At 39.1% G+C, this 17699-nt stretch overlaps 3 protein-coding genes across 5 annotated transcripts in view; 2 read left to right on the top strand and 1 right to left on the bottom strand.

The window, feature by feature from the left end:
• The window catches only part of LOC116324219 (transmembrane protein 211), a 122777-nt gene extending 120806 nt beyond the window's left edge, over nt 1–1971 (top strand). Inside the window, exon 3 of the mRNA XM_031744797.2 lies at nt 788–1971. Within this exon, the coding sequence (XP_031600657.2) occupies nt 788–1014 (227 nt within the window). The 3' untranslated portion in view covers nt 1015–1971. The remainder of the gene's footprint in view (nt 1–787) is intronic.
• Nucleotides 1972–3368: 1397 nt separating this feature from the next.
• On the bottom strand, nt 3369–7057 carry LOC116322893 (spermatogenesis-associated protein 22). Of its 3 annotated transcripts, none has more exons than XM_039618080.1 (8): nt 6940–7057; nt 6410–6487; nt 6013–6150; nt 5607–5796; nt 4936–5305; nt 4703–4823; nt 4504–4601; nt 3369–3809 (listed from the first exon to the last, which is right to left on the bottom strand). In XM_039618080.1, exons 2-8 carry the CDS (start codon nt 6447–6449, stop codon nt 3618–3620), a joined length of 1149 nt encoding a protein of 382 aa, XP_039474014.1. In that variant the 5' UTR covers nt 6450–6487; nt 6940–7057; the 3' UTR covers nt 3369–3617. The 3 variants fall into 3 exon arrangements, with proteins under 3 accessions (XP_039474014.1, XP_031598968.1, XP_039474015.1); XM_031743108.2 differs by lacking the exon at nt 6940–7057 and adding an exon at nt 6696–6830; XM_039618081.1 differs by lacking the exon at nt 6940–7057 and adding an exon at nt 6798–6816.
• Nucleotides 7058–9831: 2774 nt separating this feature from the next.
• Nucleotides 9832–17408, top strand: stip1 (stress-induced phosphoprotein 1). The gene is made up of 14 exons (XM_031743560.2): nt 9832–9979; nt 12159–12368; nt 12466–12607; nt 12939–13080; nt 13279–13444; nt 13564–13690; nt 13930–14032; nt 14417–14537; nt 14745–14841; nt 14937–15061; nt 15174–15210; nt 15323–15426; nt 15730–15902; nt 15988–17408. The coding sequence occupies exons 1-14, from the start codon at nt 9971–9973 to the stop codon at nt 16058–16060; spliced, it is 1629 nt and encodes a 542-aa protein (XP_031599420.1). The 5' UTR covers nt 9832–9970; the 3' UTR covers nt 16061–17408.
• Nucleotides 17409–17699: the final 291 nt, after the last annotated feature.

Genomic DNA, 17699 nt, shown 5'->3' with positions numbered 1-17699 from the left:
AAACCAGTTCAGGGTTGAACAGAGCCATAGAGCGAAAGGTGTGGTACACCCTGGACAGGTTGCCAGTCTGTTGCAGGGCTAAATCTTTTTCTTAGTGAGATTTAATTCATAAAATCTTTCCTACATTTTTATACTTAAGTAGTTTTGCATGACTAACAGTTAAAAATCATCCTCAATGTTAAAATAATCAAAATAATCTGACTGAGAGGGACTGTAGTTAGTCTGAGTCAGACCACAGTTGAAGACCGGTTGCCTCCTAACAGGTGAAATATACAGTTGCTTGCAATCAAAAGTGATCATCACCCAGAGGTTGAGGGTGTTGTGGCATCTGGACACTTAAAATTCTGGTGTGTCTGAGCCAAAAGTGGGCCATGCAGTAAAACGTTTGCAAATCGCTGCTCTGAACTGAAGGTTTGAACAGCAGGTGGGTGGGGCTTCTGCGTGCACCTGAACTGACCATGTTGGTGACATGCATACTTGCCGACTCCACACAAAGCCAAGAGTGGGAAAACCATCTGAAACAAAGTGTTTAGAGCAGTCTGAAGCCTGAGCTTTCACCTAACAGGGATTAAATGTACATATGCTGACCTCATTATTTGAATCTGCATTTACCAACAGTGTGTGCATGACAGAAAATAAGGAAAAGCACAGCAGGTCCCCTTTAAAATTGAAAACATTCATAGATCGGCATGCTTTTCATATGCATTTGTGTTAAATCTTTGCTCCTCAAGTCTTCATAAGGCAGTGTACACTGTCTCACGCGTTTTGTCTTGTATCTTCTTTGCAGTGTTCATCATGGCGACCGGACTGCTGGTGTACCCTTTCGGCCTGAACTCCATACTGGTCCGGTCCTTCTGCGGAGACTCTGACATCTACTACGCTGGCGAGTGCCAGATCGGCTGGGGCTACATGCTGGCTATAGTGGGAGTCATGCTCACCGTCTTCTTGCCCTTTTTTGCTAAATATGCACCGAAGGAGCAGCTGTCCCCTACCCCGCTGCCCACGCTCTTATAGTTATGTCTTGTTTTTCTTCTCCTCTTCCTGACGACCCTCTCTAATCTGGGCTTAATGTCACACGAAGATACCTGCATCGTGTTTTTTTTGTTTGTTGTTTTTTTGTTTTAAAGACGATGCTGCTTGGGAAGCCCCCTCTGAGCAAGAACTAAAGCTGACGGCAGAAACAAGAAAACAAACCGTCTTCCTGCGTCTCTTCGTTATTAATCCAGTCAATTTAAACGGGACGTTTTCCGCTGTAACAATACTCTGCGGTTACGATTAGTGTTTTCCAGTTTGACACATCTGTCTTCTTCCTGGCAGGTTTGGAGATGAAGCAGTCAGAAGACGCAAAGACTGATGAAACTGAGAAAATGACTGCAAACATAACAAATATGAAAAATGTTAGGATTTCCTTTCCTTTCTTTTTTTATGATAAGAAACAAGTCAGCGTACAGTATGTAACATTCCAACGCAGACTGGAAGCATGAAAATAAGTGGCGGTATAACTCAAGCAATCGAATAATATTTCACTAGGAGGTTTTCAGAAACATTAAACTTTGAAAACAGAGCCAATGTGATCAATCAAGTGAAAAAAATCCACACGTCAGGACCTGCGTGTCTGGCTGAGGTGTTGAGACTGTAAATACGTTGTGGATTTAACTGAGCTGATGTTTGAGCTTTCAGAACAACACTTTAATGAGAGAACGCTGGCGCTTTGAAGGATTTTTTTTCCCCCTCAGACTTTTTCTGCCTCCCGGTTTTTATGACCAGGCTAGCGAACCAGTGGGTGTCGAGGAGACGTCACAGCTTTCAAAGACATCGCTTTTTAGTAGCTGCCGCAAAGAACGGGACAAAACACACAGCACCAGACCTGCTGTGAGGACGAATGGAAAACTGTCTCTTCAAAGAGGCGACTCGTGATGACTAACGAGTAGTTGTTTCAGAATGGTGTTGTGAAAAAAAAAAAAAAAAAAAGATACTGCATCCCTTTTTGTCAGTGTTTTTACCCCCAGATCTATTTCGTGTAATGTAACTCGCTCGTTTTGTTCCGTCTTACAACACACAAAAACTAAAACATTTTAATTCAGGAACAAAATGATTGCAAAAGGCAGGGCCGTGCAGGAATTGTCTCTAAAGATACATGATAAGATGGGCTTCGTCAACGGTGGGACTGATCTAGATTTTAAACATGATCTGACCAACTTGTGCCTTTTAACATAACCAAGACGAGTGTTTAATACGATTATCAGGTAATCATCTTTTTTCTGCTGAAAAATGTTGGATCCTGTTGTCTGATGTTATTTCTTATTCTAATTTTTTTCCCCTCACAGCGTTACTCCTGTACTTGATGCAGTATGATCTCATTAACTTGAGAAAATGTTCTGGTGGAAAAAAAAAGATGTCACTGAATCCTTGGAGATAATAAGAGAGAGAAGAGGGAGGGGAGGAAAAAAAGGAAAAGCAATGTACTTATGCCCTGAGACGTTTTTGCCAATTATCTGGAAGTGATAAATCACTTGAATTGCTGTATTAAGAGGTTGTGACATGCAGCTAACAGATTAATTCCTGGCATCCTTGTATTATGTGATTTAAAAGAAATTTTGAGTGGTGGAGGAGGGAGCTGTACAAACTGAACTTTGGTTATCTCTGCAGAGCTCATGTGAAAACGTGGCTTAAAATAATTCCCTCCCTTAAATAAGCTAATGTGTTGGTGTGTTTTCATCAATCCATTCCTCCTTTTAAGCGTTGGCACCATTTCTGTCATGTTGCAAGGACATTTCTCCGCATCCTGTCCCCGTACACTGCCAGTTTCATCAAGCTAGACTCCCTTTTCTAGTGGGTGTTTGTGCGTATTCGTGTTTAATATTGGGTTGGAGTTTGATAATGGGTTCAACTTTTAAAATAATTCCCAAATTTGGGTTCCCATAAAGACATGTCCTGACATGAAGAAAATTACTGTGATTTTGTTGCCATATTCAAAAGATCAGGAGCGATCTGTTGGTATTGTATTGGACCTTATACTGTGCTCGACTGTGTGGGAATGACTGGCGTGACTGCACTGGACTTATTCCCCTCTTTGTTGAACCGTTGTGTGTAAAGTCTCAGCACTGGTGAAACTGTTTTTGCTAGAGTAGAATTTCTTGTTTTTTTCCATTGTGATGTTTGACTGTAAATAAACTAACTGTACTTGATATCACATGTTATTCCTAACTGCCCCGTTTTTCAAAGATATATTTTGAGATATTACCTCATCATGTCTGCTTTTACCTGAATTAACCTCTAAACAATGTTCTGCTGTTTTGTGAATTTTCTTTGTAATAAAAATATTTCGTAAGTTATAAAAAAAAAATAAGAGAGGTTTTACTTTCCGGTTAGGTTTTGGTTAAATTATTTATTTTTATTTAGGGATAAACGCAAAACAACATGAACACAAGCATGAGCTCAGCTGTTATAAAATACAAGTGAATGGAAACAGCACCCTCTACAGGTCAAAAACATCAACAGTTTAAGTGTTAAAACTACTTGGGTTTCCAGCTAAAACCAATTAGACAACACAACACTGAGCTTGGCTCCTGTGTACACCCGAACACTGGTATGCTCTGCAGCTGCTGCTTTTCTGCTCAGACTTCACTGAGTGATTTGACCAGCAAACGCATTTCTGCATCACAGGCTTTGACAGCTTCCTGAGCATTTCTCAGCTCTGAAGGCAGAGCCGGCCTCACAGACACACACATCAGGACATCTTTGCTGCGGTCATAGTTACCCACACACCGATGGACCTGGCCTCGGATCAGGCGGGGCAGTACCTGCTCCTGTTGGACCAGAGTCAAAAATGAGTTGGTGCTGTTTTATTTTTGGCAATAGTTTAAACATTTCAAACTGGTTTCAGCACATGTAGAAGCCTTTGTAAAGATTATGTACTTGTATGCACTTTTTTGAAAAAGAAAGAAACCTCTTTCATTTCTAAGATTTTTATATATCTGATCCGTATTAGATCCTAAAATTAGATAAATCCAACCCCAGATAAAAAGTAACACTTGACATATTACATTTTTTGATGAAGACTAAGATAAAATGCAGAAGTGGTTTGTGGAAAGTGCACCAATACTGTTTCAAAGGAATTAAGAGTGTAAGTAGCAGCCAGTGCTGATAATCAAATGGATTTGATCAATGGATCATCAGTAAGTGAGAGCAGACGTTTTGGCAGTTTGCAGGTTTGTCCATTCAGATGTGTGTTGCCACACGGCGGAGAGACATCAGCAGTGATCTTAGAGAAACAACTGTTGCTGCCCATCAATCTGTGAAGGGTCATAAGGTCATTTCCAGACAGGCCACCATCACATAGTGAGAAAGATTCAGTTAGTATGTTAAATATTAAAGTTGCAGTTATTGAACTGACCATGAAAGAGGCTTTCCTTTCCTTTTCTGTATTATAAACCATACTGTCCCTGTAAAACTCATTTTACATTCAAGCCACATTTGTTTGAATTTTTTTCCCCGACTCACATTTTCATAAAAGACACACTGCACAACCTCCTTCCCATCTCTCAGGAGGAAGTTCTTTGCTCCGTAGCGACCAACTGTGACCGCAGAGTCTAGAGTAGCTGAGGGGGAAGTGAAGCCTGTCAGATTAATGGTGTTTTTCTTCAAAAAAAAAAAAAAACCAAACTAGTGAGAGTACAGCTGGGACAACAAATCAGCTCACCGAATATCTCAAATAAATAAGGCACTTTGTCTTTAAACTGACTCCAGTGCCTCATGCCATCAATAACTGCAGTCAGGATCCTCAGTGAGTGCTCGGTGGCTGGTTTCACTGGAAATGCTGCCTGCTCAACACACACAAATGTTGCATGGTTCAGCAAAAGTGCATTAAACATTAATTGCAACTTGTGGCTACCTATCATAAACATATCATTTATTTTTTGTATAAATTTCTACCTGAGTTGGAGTTGGTCGTACAGTGTTTTGTGGATTTGAGCTTGTTTTAACCTCAAAAGGGGATCTCAGTGGCTCAAAGCTGTTTGTAAATTTCCAGGCGTTCTTCTGTGGCTCCGGAGCATTAGCAGACTGCCTCCTGGGTGGTGGAACTGGAGGAGGAAGAGCTCTAGACTGCTGGGAATACTGATGCGGGGAACTCGATGTTCCATAAGATGACTTCTGACCCATCTGAGATAACCCTGTATGGGGCACTGGCTGGCTTTGTCCACTCTCGCTGCCGCGAGGGCCTTGATATTTGCTCTGTCTGAAATTGATGACAGAGCTGGAATCCTGCTGTCCCAGTGCGTTGCTGGGTTGTCTCATCACTGAGCTGAAATGAAAGCCCAGCATTCAACAAACAGTAGTCCTGTGACATGCTTTAAACTTTTAAAAAGATAACATCTGAATTTCTTTGGTCTCTGTCAACTAGGCACTAATTTAAGTGCCACAGCTTAAACAAGAACTTTGAAGTGCAATGATAATATCCATGGTTATGAAAACTTTTCCACATGTCATTATCACAGACCAATTCATCAAGTTAAATACCATGTGGGTATATTTTAGCAGTTTACATACATGAGCTATAAGAAAAGAGAGAAGCTACAGTGTAACCAATGATCAGTTAAAGACACCTTTTCTCTTTAGCTTTGTATGGATGAGGTATGGGTCCATAGGCTCTAGTTGAAGGGGCAGGTCCAGGGGCAGGTCTGTTGCTGCCATACTGCTGGGCTGGAGCAGCCTGTGAGTTGCTTTGTCTGTTCCACTGTTGGCTTTGAGGGACACCAGAAGGGGAACCTGAGGCCTGGTAACACCCAAAGGCACCTAAAGAAAAGGTCAATTCTCACAGGTAAACTATCACAACAAACAACAGCTTCTGTCTGTAGATGTGACGGGTTATATAAATAACTTTACAATGCTAACCAATATTCTAAAAACATGTAAACTCAAGCATACCTAAAAGTATGTTTAATTTTTCTGTGGATACACTGACATCTAGTGTCAGAAATAAAGCTGAAGCTTAGAAAATGAACAGTTCACCTGCTGGGTTGTGAGATATGGCTGAGCCGGTGTTTGGTGTGTACTCGCTGTGAGAAAAGAATTCATTCTCAGAGGGAAGAGCGGTCAAAGGAACCCTGTTTCGTTTCTTCTGGTTAAAGAGCGGCACAGAGAGGCAGCCTGGAGAAAACGGCAGAGGAAAGACCAGTGAACGAACCACAGCGCAACATGATGCTTAATGACACCACATACTCACTGACTGTTCATTATTTAACCTATTTAACTCCTCATGTACAAATAAACTCCACAGCTTGCCACATTTATCCACACACAAAGGCTCTATCACACAACCTGGCTGGAGTCAAAGAAATCAATGACTATGAGGTGGAGATGAATACACTGGTGTGCAGACTGTGAAGTTATTTATTTTTTTACCAACCTGATGTAGGCCTGGCCGCCTGGTTTTCCTGTCTCTTCATTGTACTTGCTTAGATTGCAGTTTATTTAACTGGCAGGACTTTTTTAGCAGGGAAAACAAAGGTAAAAGAAAAAGTCTATACGCTTGGTTTTCTGTGTAGTGCTGGAGGTTAACTAACTTGGAAAATAGTAAGCTAAGCTAATTTATCTTGCTCTGGCTCACTAGCTAATAAGCTAGCTGTAATTTTTAGACATGTCATACAGTTACTGCCTGAAAGTTCAAAGTGTCGTGCTTTTACAGAACCAACCCGTTTTCTGTGAACATCTTACACAAATGACCAGGTCGTTGTTGGTGAAAACTTGACAAAGTATTACAAAAAACTAAGACAATGGAAGTGAAAATTCAGCACCTCTGAAAGCGCCAAAACTCCGCGGTGACAGGTGATGCCTTCACGGTCTATAAGCAAGCTTGAACTTTGTAAACGCAGCCTCGAAATAACGGCTGGTCAAAAAATAATTACCGTGACATCTATATTTTTTGTGAGCTGTTACCTTTTGTTTGTGATGTTTTTTGATCATCTGCTTTTGGCTGTTCTCTTATACACAAGAGATCGCCACAGTGGATGGATCCACATATTTCATTTCAGATATTTCAATTTACATGTCATTTCCGATGCACCCCTCCCAGGGGATTTGTATCCCTCCTTAAACCGGGAATATTTCTTGTGTTAAGCACTGCGGTCCTTTTTGGCAATATTGTATTCAAAATGATTATACATACAGTAGCTGTGGTCAGAATTTTAAATGCAATCAGGAAAGGTCATGAATGTCATGGTAATTTGTGGTTTTTAATCATTTCTTTGAACTGTTCTTTTTCCAGCATCCCTCTTTTAATGACTTTAAAAAGTTTTAAGTTCTAATTTATTTGGGATTTTTTTCTAATACACACTGGGTCAAATGTATACATACAGGCTCAAATACAAGAATACACCCACCCCGATATGGGTGAAACGTTTGATAGCTGTCATCAAGCATCTGTCATAATTCTGGCTGAATTTTTAACCATAATTCTTGGGATAATTGGTAGAATTTGTTAAATTCATTAAATTTAAAGTCATTAAAGATGTATGTAGTGCAATAATTCCACTCTGGAAAAACAGTTCAAAGAAATCATTAAACGTGCAAAACTATTATCACATTCATGAGTGTATCTTCCGACCACAACTGCACGTGACATAATTTTAAAATTCCAGGTTAAAAATAATTCTAATAAAAGCAGGTGATATTTTAATTGTTATTTGGCTGTCGCCTGATGCACATGTTATGTGTTATTATACCCATAATTATAAATAATAATATAATGATAAATTAGAACATTTGCAGCAATGATTAAAAAGCAAACTTTTTCTGTTATGTTTCGCATCAGAAGCTTCAAAAGTTCACATTTATGCACTATAATTCTTGTCAATCATTAACAATAAATAGAAATCAAAGTTTAATTTGAGCTAGATAAAAGTCAGTCTGACCTTAGGCTGTCAGGCTGGCCTTTATTTAACCAACTTATATTACTTCTACAGACATAAATTACATTACTGCACATTCGTTAGGAAACTATAACAGAAATATGATGACTGCAGGTGTTTTGTCCTTTAAGCAAAGTCAAATTTTACATTCATGTTGTTAAGATCACAATAGTTGCAACATTATTATCCTTACAACAAAAGATGAATATGACTGAATCTGGGTGTGCAGAGCATGACTGCAGTGGAATATAAAGCAAGTCACGACTCTGTGAAGGGAAATAAACATGCAGATAATAACATGATTAGCATTTCACACAAGTGGAGACAGAAACAGTAGGATGTGTGTGTATTTGTGTGATAACAGCAATCTGTTTACCCCTGTCTTCCAGTAGATGGGGGAGTGAGACAAAGAGCAAACTAACAGCCAGCGGGCTTCCTATGTTACTTTTTAAACCTACTTCCACACACAGCTGTCATTCATTTCTCTTAGTGTGCTGTTTACCACAGGAAAACATGGATTTCTCATCCTTACCCAAATCCAAAGAACTAGAATGTACAAAAATGTGTGTTATAAGCGTCACCTCATTTACTAAAGTCTCTGCCATGGTGAAATGTGGATGCGATCAGTCCTGGTAGTGCTTCAGGAGATGAAAATCAAATGAAAATGAGGCCATGTTTGGTTGAGTGCATAAGAAAAGACGTGGGCAAAGGTTTACAGCAGTGCCATCTCTGCTCTTGGTTTTGTGTAGTGCCTGAGGCTCAATGTGCTGAGTTCGAAGGCCACCTTTTGATCTTGGCTTCTATGTTTTGACTTTTCTAGCTTTGTGAATCCATAGCAACAGCAGCACTGATGGTCTATTCAGAATGTCTTCCACGTCCTCTTGATCCATTGAGAAACTCTTTGATGAACAGATAATTTGTGAAGCTGAGACTTCCAGGTGAGAAAAAAATACCTAATCATTTCGGCAGAGCTGCTGAAATTATTAGGATTTTTTCTGGGATTCCATAGAGACAGTGACAGTGCTAATGGCATAATCAGCTATAACAACTCTCTATAGGCAGAGTCTTTCTGAATAAAAATTGGGATGGTTTATTACCCTGCAAAAGTCCACTGGTCCAAATAGTTAAACAATTTAAGAGTAAAATGGCAAAAGAGATTTCATCAGTAGCAGGAATGTCAAACATAAAGCCAAGGGGACCAGTTTTGGCCCAGCAATGGGTGTGCCATAAATTTTGAGCTTTTAAAACTGTGTGTTTCAAAAATTTTACACCTTGTCCAGCTGATAAAGAACTCCCCCACACAGACCTGTCAGGCACTGAAAACATAAAAATACTAAAAGGGGGGGGGGGAAGCAGGCCCCAAAGTGTAAAGAACATGAAATCCTTTATGTAGAATAAGTTTAGCATTTTGCTTTCAGGACTACAGCAACTGGACTCTTCTGTTCCCAAATAGAATGTTAAAAGATGAGGCAATTACAACATAACAAATCCCAGCTTCACTGTAGTCATGTTGATTGCATGCACATTTTTTCTTGACCTTTTCCATAGCACCCCAGCTTTCTTCTTCTTCTTGGAAACAGGGATCTCACACAGTCCAACCTAATCACTAAACAGCAGACTCATTAACTTATAGTCTAGTGCAACTGTGGGTGAGTAACCCTGAGATTTCGTCTTGGACATTGTCTGCATGTCGTGTTTATCTGTTTTAGTGTGCCAAAAATAAATAGATACAAACATCACGGGCTTTGAATAAGTTGCTGGTCTAAATAATATTTTCGGGGTTAATATGTTTATGCCCTCACTTCCAACCTCTTCCTCATCTCTGTGCTGCTCAGAGAGCCAGTAACACATCTTGTGTAACGTAGCACCGGGTTTTCGCTCATCTTCTGGAAGTTTCAGCTACTGTGCTATATATTGTTGCTCAGATTCCCCTCACGGGTGAAACGCTCATCTGGAAGCTGATTACGGATTTTCTACCTCCTAAACTGGCAACCTGCATGTTGTTGAGGGGGAGGCGCTAGTTCACAGTAGTTTCTGGAAAGGAACCTCATGCTTGCACCATGGAGAAAGTGAGTGTCCTGCTACTTATTTAATAATTAAAACTTTCTAACTATCATATTTAAGACATATTTGTGTATTCCTTTGAGTTCTTTGGGAAAAAATTTATTTACAATAATTTGGAGGTCGGAGAGGTTAGTCAGCTCTTTATCCTGACCGCTCACTGTTTGCTAGTTAGCTTGTTAGCTTAGCGTAATCTCGTTAGTAAGGTGTTGTAGTCATTTGGGCTTGCCGTTTTCACCCGTCACAGAACATTTTGACAGCACTAAACTGCAATGTTGCTTAACTTCATATTTCAAAAAGTGCAAGTTAACTTGAATGTTTATTCGCGCAAGGTTGTGTCTCACTTATGATAGCACACGACAAGGTTAGCTAACTGTTAAGCTAGCGTGCAGCAACTTAATTTGTCACACTTGCTTTTTACGTAAAATTATCCCTGTAAGGTTTGCCTGCCGCTGTTGCCAGTGGACAGTGTAGGCTCGGTGTTGTAAACCAGCCTTTTAGCCTTCTGCAAACATGGGCAATATACAAGTTACCAAATCTCAGTCAAACGCTATCTTTGGCTCACAACGTGAATTTTTATCAGTATGTCAGGATAAGAAAAACAGAGAGTCTTTGATTTTATTAAGAAACAAACAAACAAAACCTTTGTGACCCCTTTATAAAACGAAAGCAGATGACTGTGAGCTTTTGCAGCTTTTGCAGCAGTCTGTCTGTAAGCACATGCTGCAGGAGTATTTTTGGATTAGCTTCAGCGGTGCCATCGGCAGTCTGCACTCACACCGGAGGATCATTCTAGATGCACACACAGGCGAAGCTGTCATGGCTACAGCCGCATGTTGTCGTCAACTGCTGCGTCCTCTCGAACGTTCAGCATAACAGCTGCATTCACAGATATGAATGGATTTCATATCTGAGCTATTTTTATTACTTAAAAACTACTGTTGCGCTCAGACTCGGTAACCTATTTGTCCAGCATAAAATCAATAAGTGTCGTGCACGTTAGAAGTCAAAAGAGGGCACTGCCTAGTTAGAAATGTGCTGATGTTGCGAGGAATTTGTCCATGAGTTTAATTTTTATTACCTTTTTGTATTTTCTGGATAACGCCAAAATAAGAAATATTACATTAAGGATTTGACACATTGTGAAAGTAAGACTTAATGTATGCCTCAAGTTTCTTGATCAGCATTCACCATGGTGCAACACATCTACAGGTTTCATTTTCATTTTGGACCGACTTAGTAAAGATTATATGTGGATTATTACAACTATATGCACATTGTTTACACCCTAAGTACTAAAATGACTAGACTGTGATTACTTGATGCTTCACACAATGTATCCAAGTGAAGCATTTGGTCAACAACTGGACCTTGGTGATATAATCAGCTATCCCTTCCTTTAAGCTCCATAATATTTACTGAATATTCACTTTTTTTTTTGACCAAACCCTACAGCACTGCAGGGGATTGTGATGTAGCTATGTTGTTTCAGACTGGATTAGGTCTAATGACTGCTAAGAAGAAAGTTGTGCCACATAACACTTGAAAGTTTTTTTATCGTGGCTAGTTGTTAGTGGACTGAGTTTTATCAGACAGTTTTCAAGAGGAGCCAGCAGGGAGTGAGAAAACCTTTTTGGAGCAGCGTGGTGCTTCTTTCTTCTTGGCGTGTCATTGATTCTGTTAGATTCAGAGGAGGCACAGCGCGATTACTTCACAAACTGTAACAAGCAGCTTTAATTGACAAAGGGTGTACAGTATATTGACAACCTTTTTTTTTCTTTTTTTCTTTAGCATTGTCAGTATGGTTTGCTGTTGTATTCACTCTAACTTCCTGCAGAGAAAACTTTTAGAGTAATATACTTCTAGCTATCTAACCTCTGTTTTAGTTTAAAAGAAAAAAAATCATTATCTGTAACTGACACAAACGTGGGGTCACCTTTGAGCTTGCTGTGAGGCAGGGCTTATTTTCAGGTCAATGCGGTAACAAAATAAAAACATTTTCTCTCTGCAAGACTCCTGCACCTGTTTGACACTAACAGCTGAATGATTGTCAATTCCTTTTTCACTTCTGCCATTAGCAGCTGTGAAGGATTTTTCTCCAGTCAGGATTGTGTCTTTGTGTATTTAGAGCAGCAGAGCTGCAAAACAGAGGTTTTGTAAACATGTCTGTCTGTCTGTGCTTCATAGGCTTCAGCATTGAAAGACCAAGGAAACAAGGCACTGAGTGCTGGAAATGTCGATGAGGCCATACGTTGCTACACCGAAGCCTTGAGTGTTGACCCATCCAACCATGTCCTGTTCAGTAACCGCTCAGCTGCCTATGCCAAGAAAGGCAACTATGAGAATGCTCTCCAGGATGCCTGTCAGACTATCAAGATCAAGCCTGATTGGGGGAAGGTGAGATGTCCTTTTTTATGCCTTTGATTTGTTGACAGAATATATAGTTATTAAAATTGAGGAGACGGTCTAAAATATTTCAAATGTGATCAACCAGGGCTACTCCCGTAAAGCTGCTGCATTGGAATTTCTTGGCCGATTGGAGGATGCTAGAGTAACTTACCAAGAGGGACTCAGACAGGAGCCAAGTAATCAGCAACTAAAGGATGGGCTGCAGAACATTGAGGCCAAGCTTGCAGGTAAAGACTGGATTGTGTTTTTGTTTTGAGCTGCACAGAAACGACGCATAATTATGTCAAAAGTGTGTGAGTCACTTTTGTTTCTGTGTGGGTAGAGGATTTTGTGATGGCTGCTGACAGCATCACTGAAGTGAAAATGCATTTTTTGAGCTTAGGTTTTCAGAATGAAGGAGACAGTCCGTTTGAGTTTGGAGTGTTTTTAATCAGACTGTGGGTAAATACTACAAGTTACAGAAAGAGAAAAGCTAGTGAATTTAATCCCATAACAGTTTGAATATTTGTGAAAAAAATCTTTGTGACCACCAATGAACACAGACTTTTTCTTCACCAGAGAAAACGATGATGAATCCCTTTGCTATGCCCAACTTGTATCAGAAGCTGGAGAGTGATCCTCGGACTCGTGAGCTGCTGGCAGATCCCAGCTACAGAGCACTGCTAGAGCAGCTCAAGAGCAAACCGTCTGAGCTTGGAACGTATGTGCATTTTCAAAAACAATCTGCAGATTTAACTCAAGTTTTAAGTAATCTGGGTTACTTTTATTATATTTAGAATTTGTCAAACGTTTCGGTAATAGTAATGAAAAGTGTATAATGCGAGCACAAAGTTATGAAGATTGTCTAAGATTTATTTCCAAAATGTGAATCCGCTCTTATTCCTCTTGTCATCATTAGGAAGCTGCAGGATCCCAGAGTGATGACTACTCTCTCTGTGCTTCTTGGACTAAACCTCTCTGAGATGGAGGAGGATGAAGAGCCAACCCCTCCTCCTCCCGCAAAACCCAAAGAGACTCAGCCACCTCCTCCCAAAGAGGAAGACCTCCCTGAAAACAAGAGAAAGGTAAATAATCTAATGTTGTTGCATTTTGTTTCTCTTTGTTTGTTTTTTAAAACATCCAACCTTCTGATTAGTCCATAGTCTGAGTTTTGTTCATCCTTAATTTCATATTTTTTAAACAGGCCTTGAAGGAAAAGGAGCTTGGGAATGCTGCATATAAGAATAAAGACTTTGAAACGGCACTGAAACATTATGAAGAAGCGATTAAACATGACCCAACCAACATGACTTACATATCTAATCAAGCAGGTATATTTTCTCAGATATTAAACATTTACTAACCTCATACAAACGTTTCATCTATATTGATATTTATCTGGGAATATCCTCCAGAATGTGGCTGTGTGACTGTAACATAAACAGTTATGATATAAACTATAAATGAATACACAGTAATATAAATACAGTTTAGTTTATCTAACATGATGTAAAATTTTTAATGTATTCTATTTGTGTTTAACATGTGCTTGTATTTGTTGTCATTTCAGCTGTGTACTTTGAGAAGGGAGATTTTGACAAGTGCAGAGAGCTGTGTGAGAAAGCCATTGATGTTGGCAGAGAGAACAGGGAAGACTACAGACAAATTGCTAAGTGAGTTCTTTCATTTTACTGGTGATACATTTCTGGTGGAACAAAGATAGCCTTTTACTTTTTCACGAATGTTTTGAGATCTTATGGAAATTATGAAACAGGTTTTAGCCTACAGAAAATGTTTAGTCTGATAGGGATGAAAACCACATACATCTGTGTGGGTGTACATGTGTTGCCTTCCCACATCAGAAATCAAAAACAACACTGAATGGGGCCACTTAGTGACCAGTAGAGAAACACTGTCAATTGTAGTGTCAAGGGACCACAACAAGCAGTGTTGTACTGACTAACTTTCCACCTGAGTGGCTTTTATTAAAGTTGCGTAAACAAATGATCTTGACTAACTGTAATAACATGCTCGCTATAATCTGTCTCCTCTTTCAGGGCCCTGGCTCGAATTGGCAACTCGTACTTCAAGCAGGAAAAGTACAAAGAAGCAATTCAGTATTTCAACAAGAGTTTGACAGAGCACCGAACTCCTGACGTGTTGAAGAAGTGTCAACAGGTGCAGTAGTCCAGATAGTTAATAAATGGATCAGCTGATGTTGTCAAGAGTTGGCACAGTAAAAAATAATAATACCACATTAGCAAATTGATTTTTAATGTCTATAATTAACTGAAATTTTGAATGTAAAGAAAAACATAGTGTATACTTTGTATACAGTACCTGAACTGAAGTTCACTTACCTTGATTTTGTAATTGGTTTTGCAGGCAGAGAAGATTTTGAAAGAACAGGAGAAACTAGCCTACATCAACCCAGAGTTGGCCCTGGAAGAGAAGAGCAAGGGCAACGATGCCTTCCAGAAAGGTTTGTAATAGTTGCAGTGCTTTCTGCTCGACTGCCATTTCTTCTTTTCTTTTTCGAACTTGCACAAAGATGAGCTTGTCTTTTCTTTTTCACAGGAGACTACCCCTTAGCCATGAAACATTACACTGAGGCCATTAAGAGAAACCCTAATGATGCCAAACTCTTCAGTAACAGAGCTGCCTGCTACACAAAGCTGCTGGAGTTTCAGCTTGCCCTGAAGGTATAGCACATCCTTCCTGAGTAGGAGTTCATGTGAATCTAATGTAATTTATGCATACCTCTGCATTTATTGTGCATTTAAGAATAACCATGAGAATCTTTTATCTTGTCAGGATTGTGAAGAGTGCATCAAACTAGAGCCCACCTTCAGTGAGTAATAACTTTTATATTAATTACAGTTTTGCCTTTGCCTGAACTATATCATCTAGAATTATGTCAGTTTATTGTAATTTTACAAATAGTTTATGACATTTGTTCACAGTAAAGGGCTACACACGTAAAGGAGCTGCTCTGGAGGCCATGAAAGACTATTCCAAAGCTATGGATGCATACCAGAAGGCTCTAGAGCTTGACTCTTCCTCAAAGGTATTTTACATGATATTACACGCTTCAGAAAATGTGGACTTGAGTAGAAAAGATATCTGAGAAAATAATTTTTTTTTCTCTATACTTCTGCTACATGTTTGCTGGTTGACACAGTAGTTAATTGTCCAATCACTTTTGAATCAAAAAGAATTGGTTACATTTTTTTAACTAAACAGATTTGTGTGTTGGAAATGTGAAGAGAGCAGACTGATGAATGAAATGTGGTAATGTCAAATATAACTGTATTTCTAATGCGTGAACAGTGAGCGGCAAAAGACTGAATTGAATTCTTTCCACTTTCAGGAAGCCTCAGAAGGCATTCAGCGCTGCATGGTTAGTCAGGCCATGAGGAATGACAGCCCTGAGGAAGTGAAGAAAAGGGCCATGGCTGATCCAGAGGTGCAGCAAATTATGTCTGACCCAGCCATGCGTATGATCCTTGAGCAGATGCAGAAGGACCCACAGGCCCTTAGCGAGTAAGTTTGTCAGCTTTACCTCCAATGCATTTTAACTGTATAGTACATATTTGTAGTGATTTTTAATTTTGTTTTTGTTTTTCAGCCACTTAAAGAATCCAGTTATTGCTCAGAAGATACAGAAACTCATCGATGTTGGACTGATAGCCATTCGTTAATAGGAGACATGAGCCACAACTGTTAAACCCTCCAAAATGAAACTTCTTTTACTTTTTCTTTCTTTTTTCTTTTTCTTTGCCTTCAAATCCAACATATTATCTCCTTGTTCTCACTAAGACTCTGTATGTGGTTTTTTTTTTTTAATTTTTTTTTTTTTTTATAAAGTTTCACAAGTTTAAAATTGTTTTGAACAAAGCAAGTTTCATCTGGAAAGCTTCAGACTCCAGATAACTTTAAGAAAAGAAATTGGATTCAAGTGTACGGGTGTTTTTAATACATCTAAAAAGAAAAAAATAATAATAATAAAACGATGCAGTATACCGTCATGTTCAGTGTTTAAAGGGCAAATCCATCCTAAGGCTTTTCTCATTTTCCTAGTGGTTCATGATTTAAAGACGGAGCAGAAAAGAGAAGAGTAAAAAATCACTCCAAATAATGATTATAATGTGCAGCACATCACAAATTAAAGTTGTCCCTGACCTTTGTATTGCCAACTTTAAGGTTTAATTAAAATGGTGCTTTTATGTTGAAACGCCAAATTCGCATTCCTTGGCGCTTCCTCTTCTGGTCATTTCCTACAGCTCAAATGCAAAGTTTAATCCAATCCCTTTTAACACCTAAATGCACGTGTGAGACTCTTAAAAACATATTAAATGTTATTATGATTTGGACGTGTATCATCTACAGCTGTCTCTAAGCAACAGCACAATTTAGTCATTAAATTGGAACAGATGGTGATTAAGTGTAAATGGATTTTAAAGATGGTCTGAATGTGATAGTTAAAGGGTGGATTTACCTTTAGCATATGCTGGATGAGTGTGTTGACTTGTGCGTTAACTTAGATTAACCCCATTGCACCCTGTCGCAACTTGCTAATGTGCATCACACCCAGCAAAGTCGTTTTGTTTTATCTTTGCACATACTGCTGTCACATGTCCTCTCCGTGACAGCTCAGCTTTTTTTTTTTGTTGTTTTTTTTTTTTTTTTTTTTTAATTTCAGAGGAAACACAAATTATACTTCTAACTAACATTCTGCCACAATTTTGCCAATTTGTGGCTTCAGATACCTCAAAGTTACCACATTGTCATAGTATCTTTGTGCTACGGTTTCCAAGAGGGACTCAAATATTCTATTGTAATGCCTTTTGTTTCCCCACATACACAGTAGAATAATAAAATGTAGTTATTTGTGCAGCACAGCAACAGAATAGGGCATTTCTATCATTCAAGTCCCCATTGTAATCATAAAGTACACACATCTCACATGATGTAAACAGAATTGTCCATGGAAGTGTAATGTACTAATGGAAACCAGTTGTACTGTGAAATATACAGTATCTGAATGTATCTTGAAAGGAAGTGGTGGCTTTTTTTCATGACGCTGAGTCGGCAGATGGGTAGACCTACAGTTTCAATACCTTGCACTACTTGCATACCAGTGATAAATAAAATGACTGATCTAGACCTCTGTGAATTTAGGTATAAAATAAGATTTAAACGTACAGAGACATAGGCATTAGTGGCATGTTGGAAAATGTCAGTTGATTTTTTTTTCTAAAGGAAGACAAAGTGTGGCATAGAACAAATGAAAAGCATAAACATTAGTAGAATTTTTTTTAATTAATGGAGAGAAAATAT

The sequence above is a fragment of the Oreochromis aureus genome, linkage group 10 (assembly GCF_013358895.1).
Source record: "Oreochromis aureus strain Israel breed Guangdong linkage group 10, ZZ_aureus, whole genome shotgun sequence".
Taxonomy (NCBI): Eukaryota; Metazoa; Chordata; class Actinopteri; order Cichliformes; family Cichlidae; genus Oreochromis; species Oreochromis aureus.
Note: the sequence above shows the minus strand (reverse complement) of the source record. Positions and strands in the feature narration are given on the sequence as shown.

Bases quoted from the DNA above. Each gene is read 5' to 3' on its own strand.
- stip1 (XM_031743560.2), top strand. The intron at 12,608-12,938 runs GTAAAGACTGGA...TTTCTTCACCAG, and splicing joins CATTGAGGCCAAGCTTGCAG to AGAAAACGATGATGAATCCC. The intron at 13,445-13,563 runs GTAAATAATCTA...TTTTTTAAACAG, and splicing joins TCCCTGAAAACAAGAGAAAG to GCCTTGAAGGAAAAGGAGCT.
- LOC116322893 (XM_039618080.1), bottom strand. From the start codon at position 6,449: ATGAAGAGACAGGAAAACCAGGCGGCCAGGCCTACATCAG. The intron at 6,151-6,409 runs GTTGGTAAAAAA...CGTTTTCTCCAG, and splicing joins GGCGGCCAGGCCTACATCAG to GCTGCCTCTCTGTGCCGCTC. The intron at 5,797-6,012 runs GTGAACTGTTCA...CCTTTTCTTTAG, and splicing joins CATATCTCACAACCCAGCAG to GTGCCTTTGGGTGTTACCAG.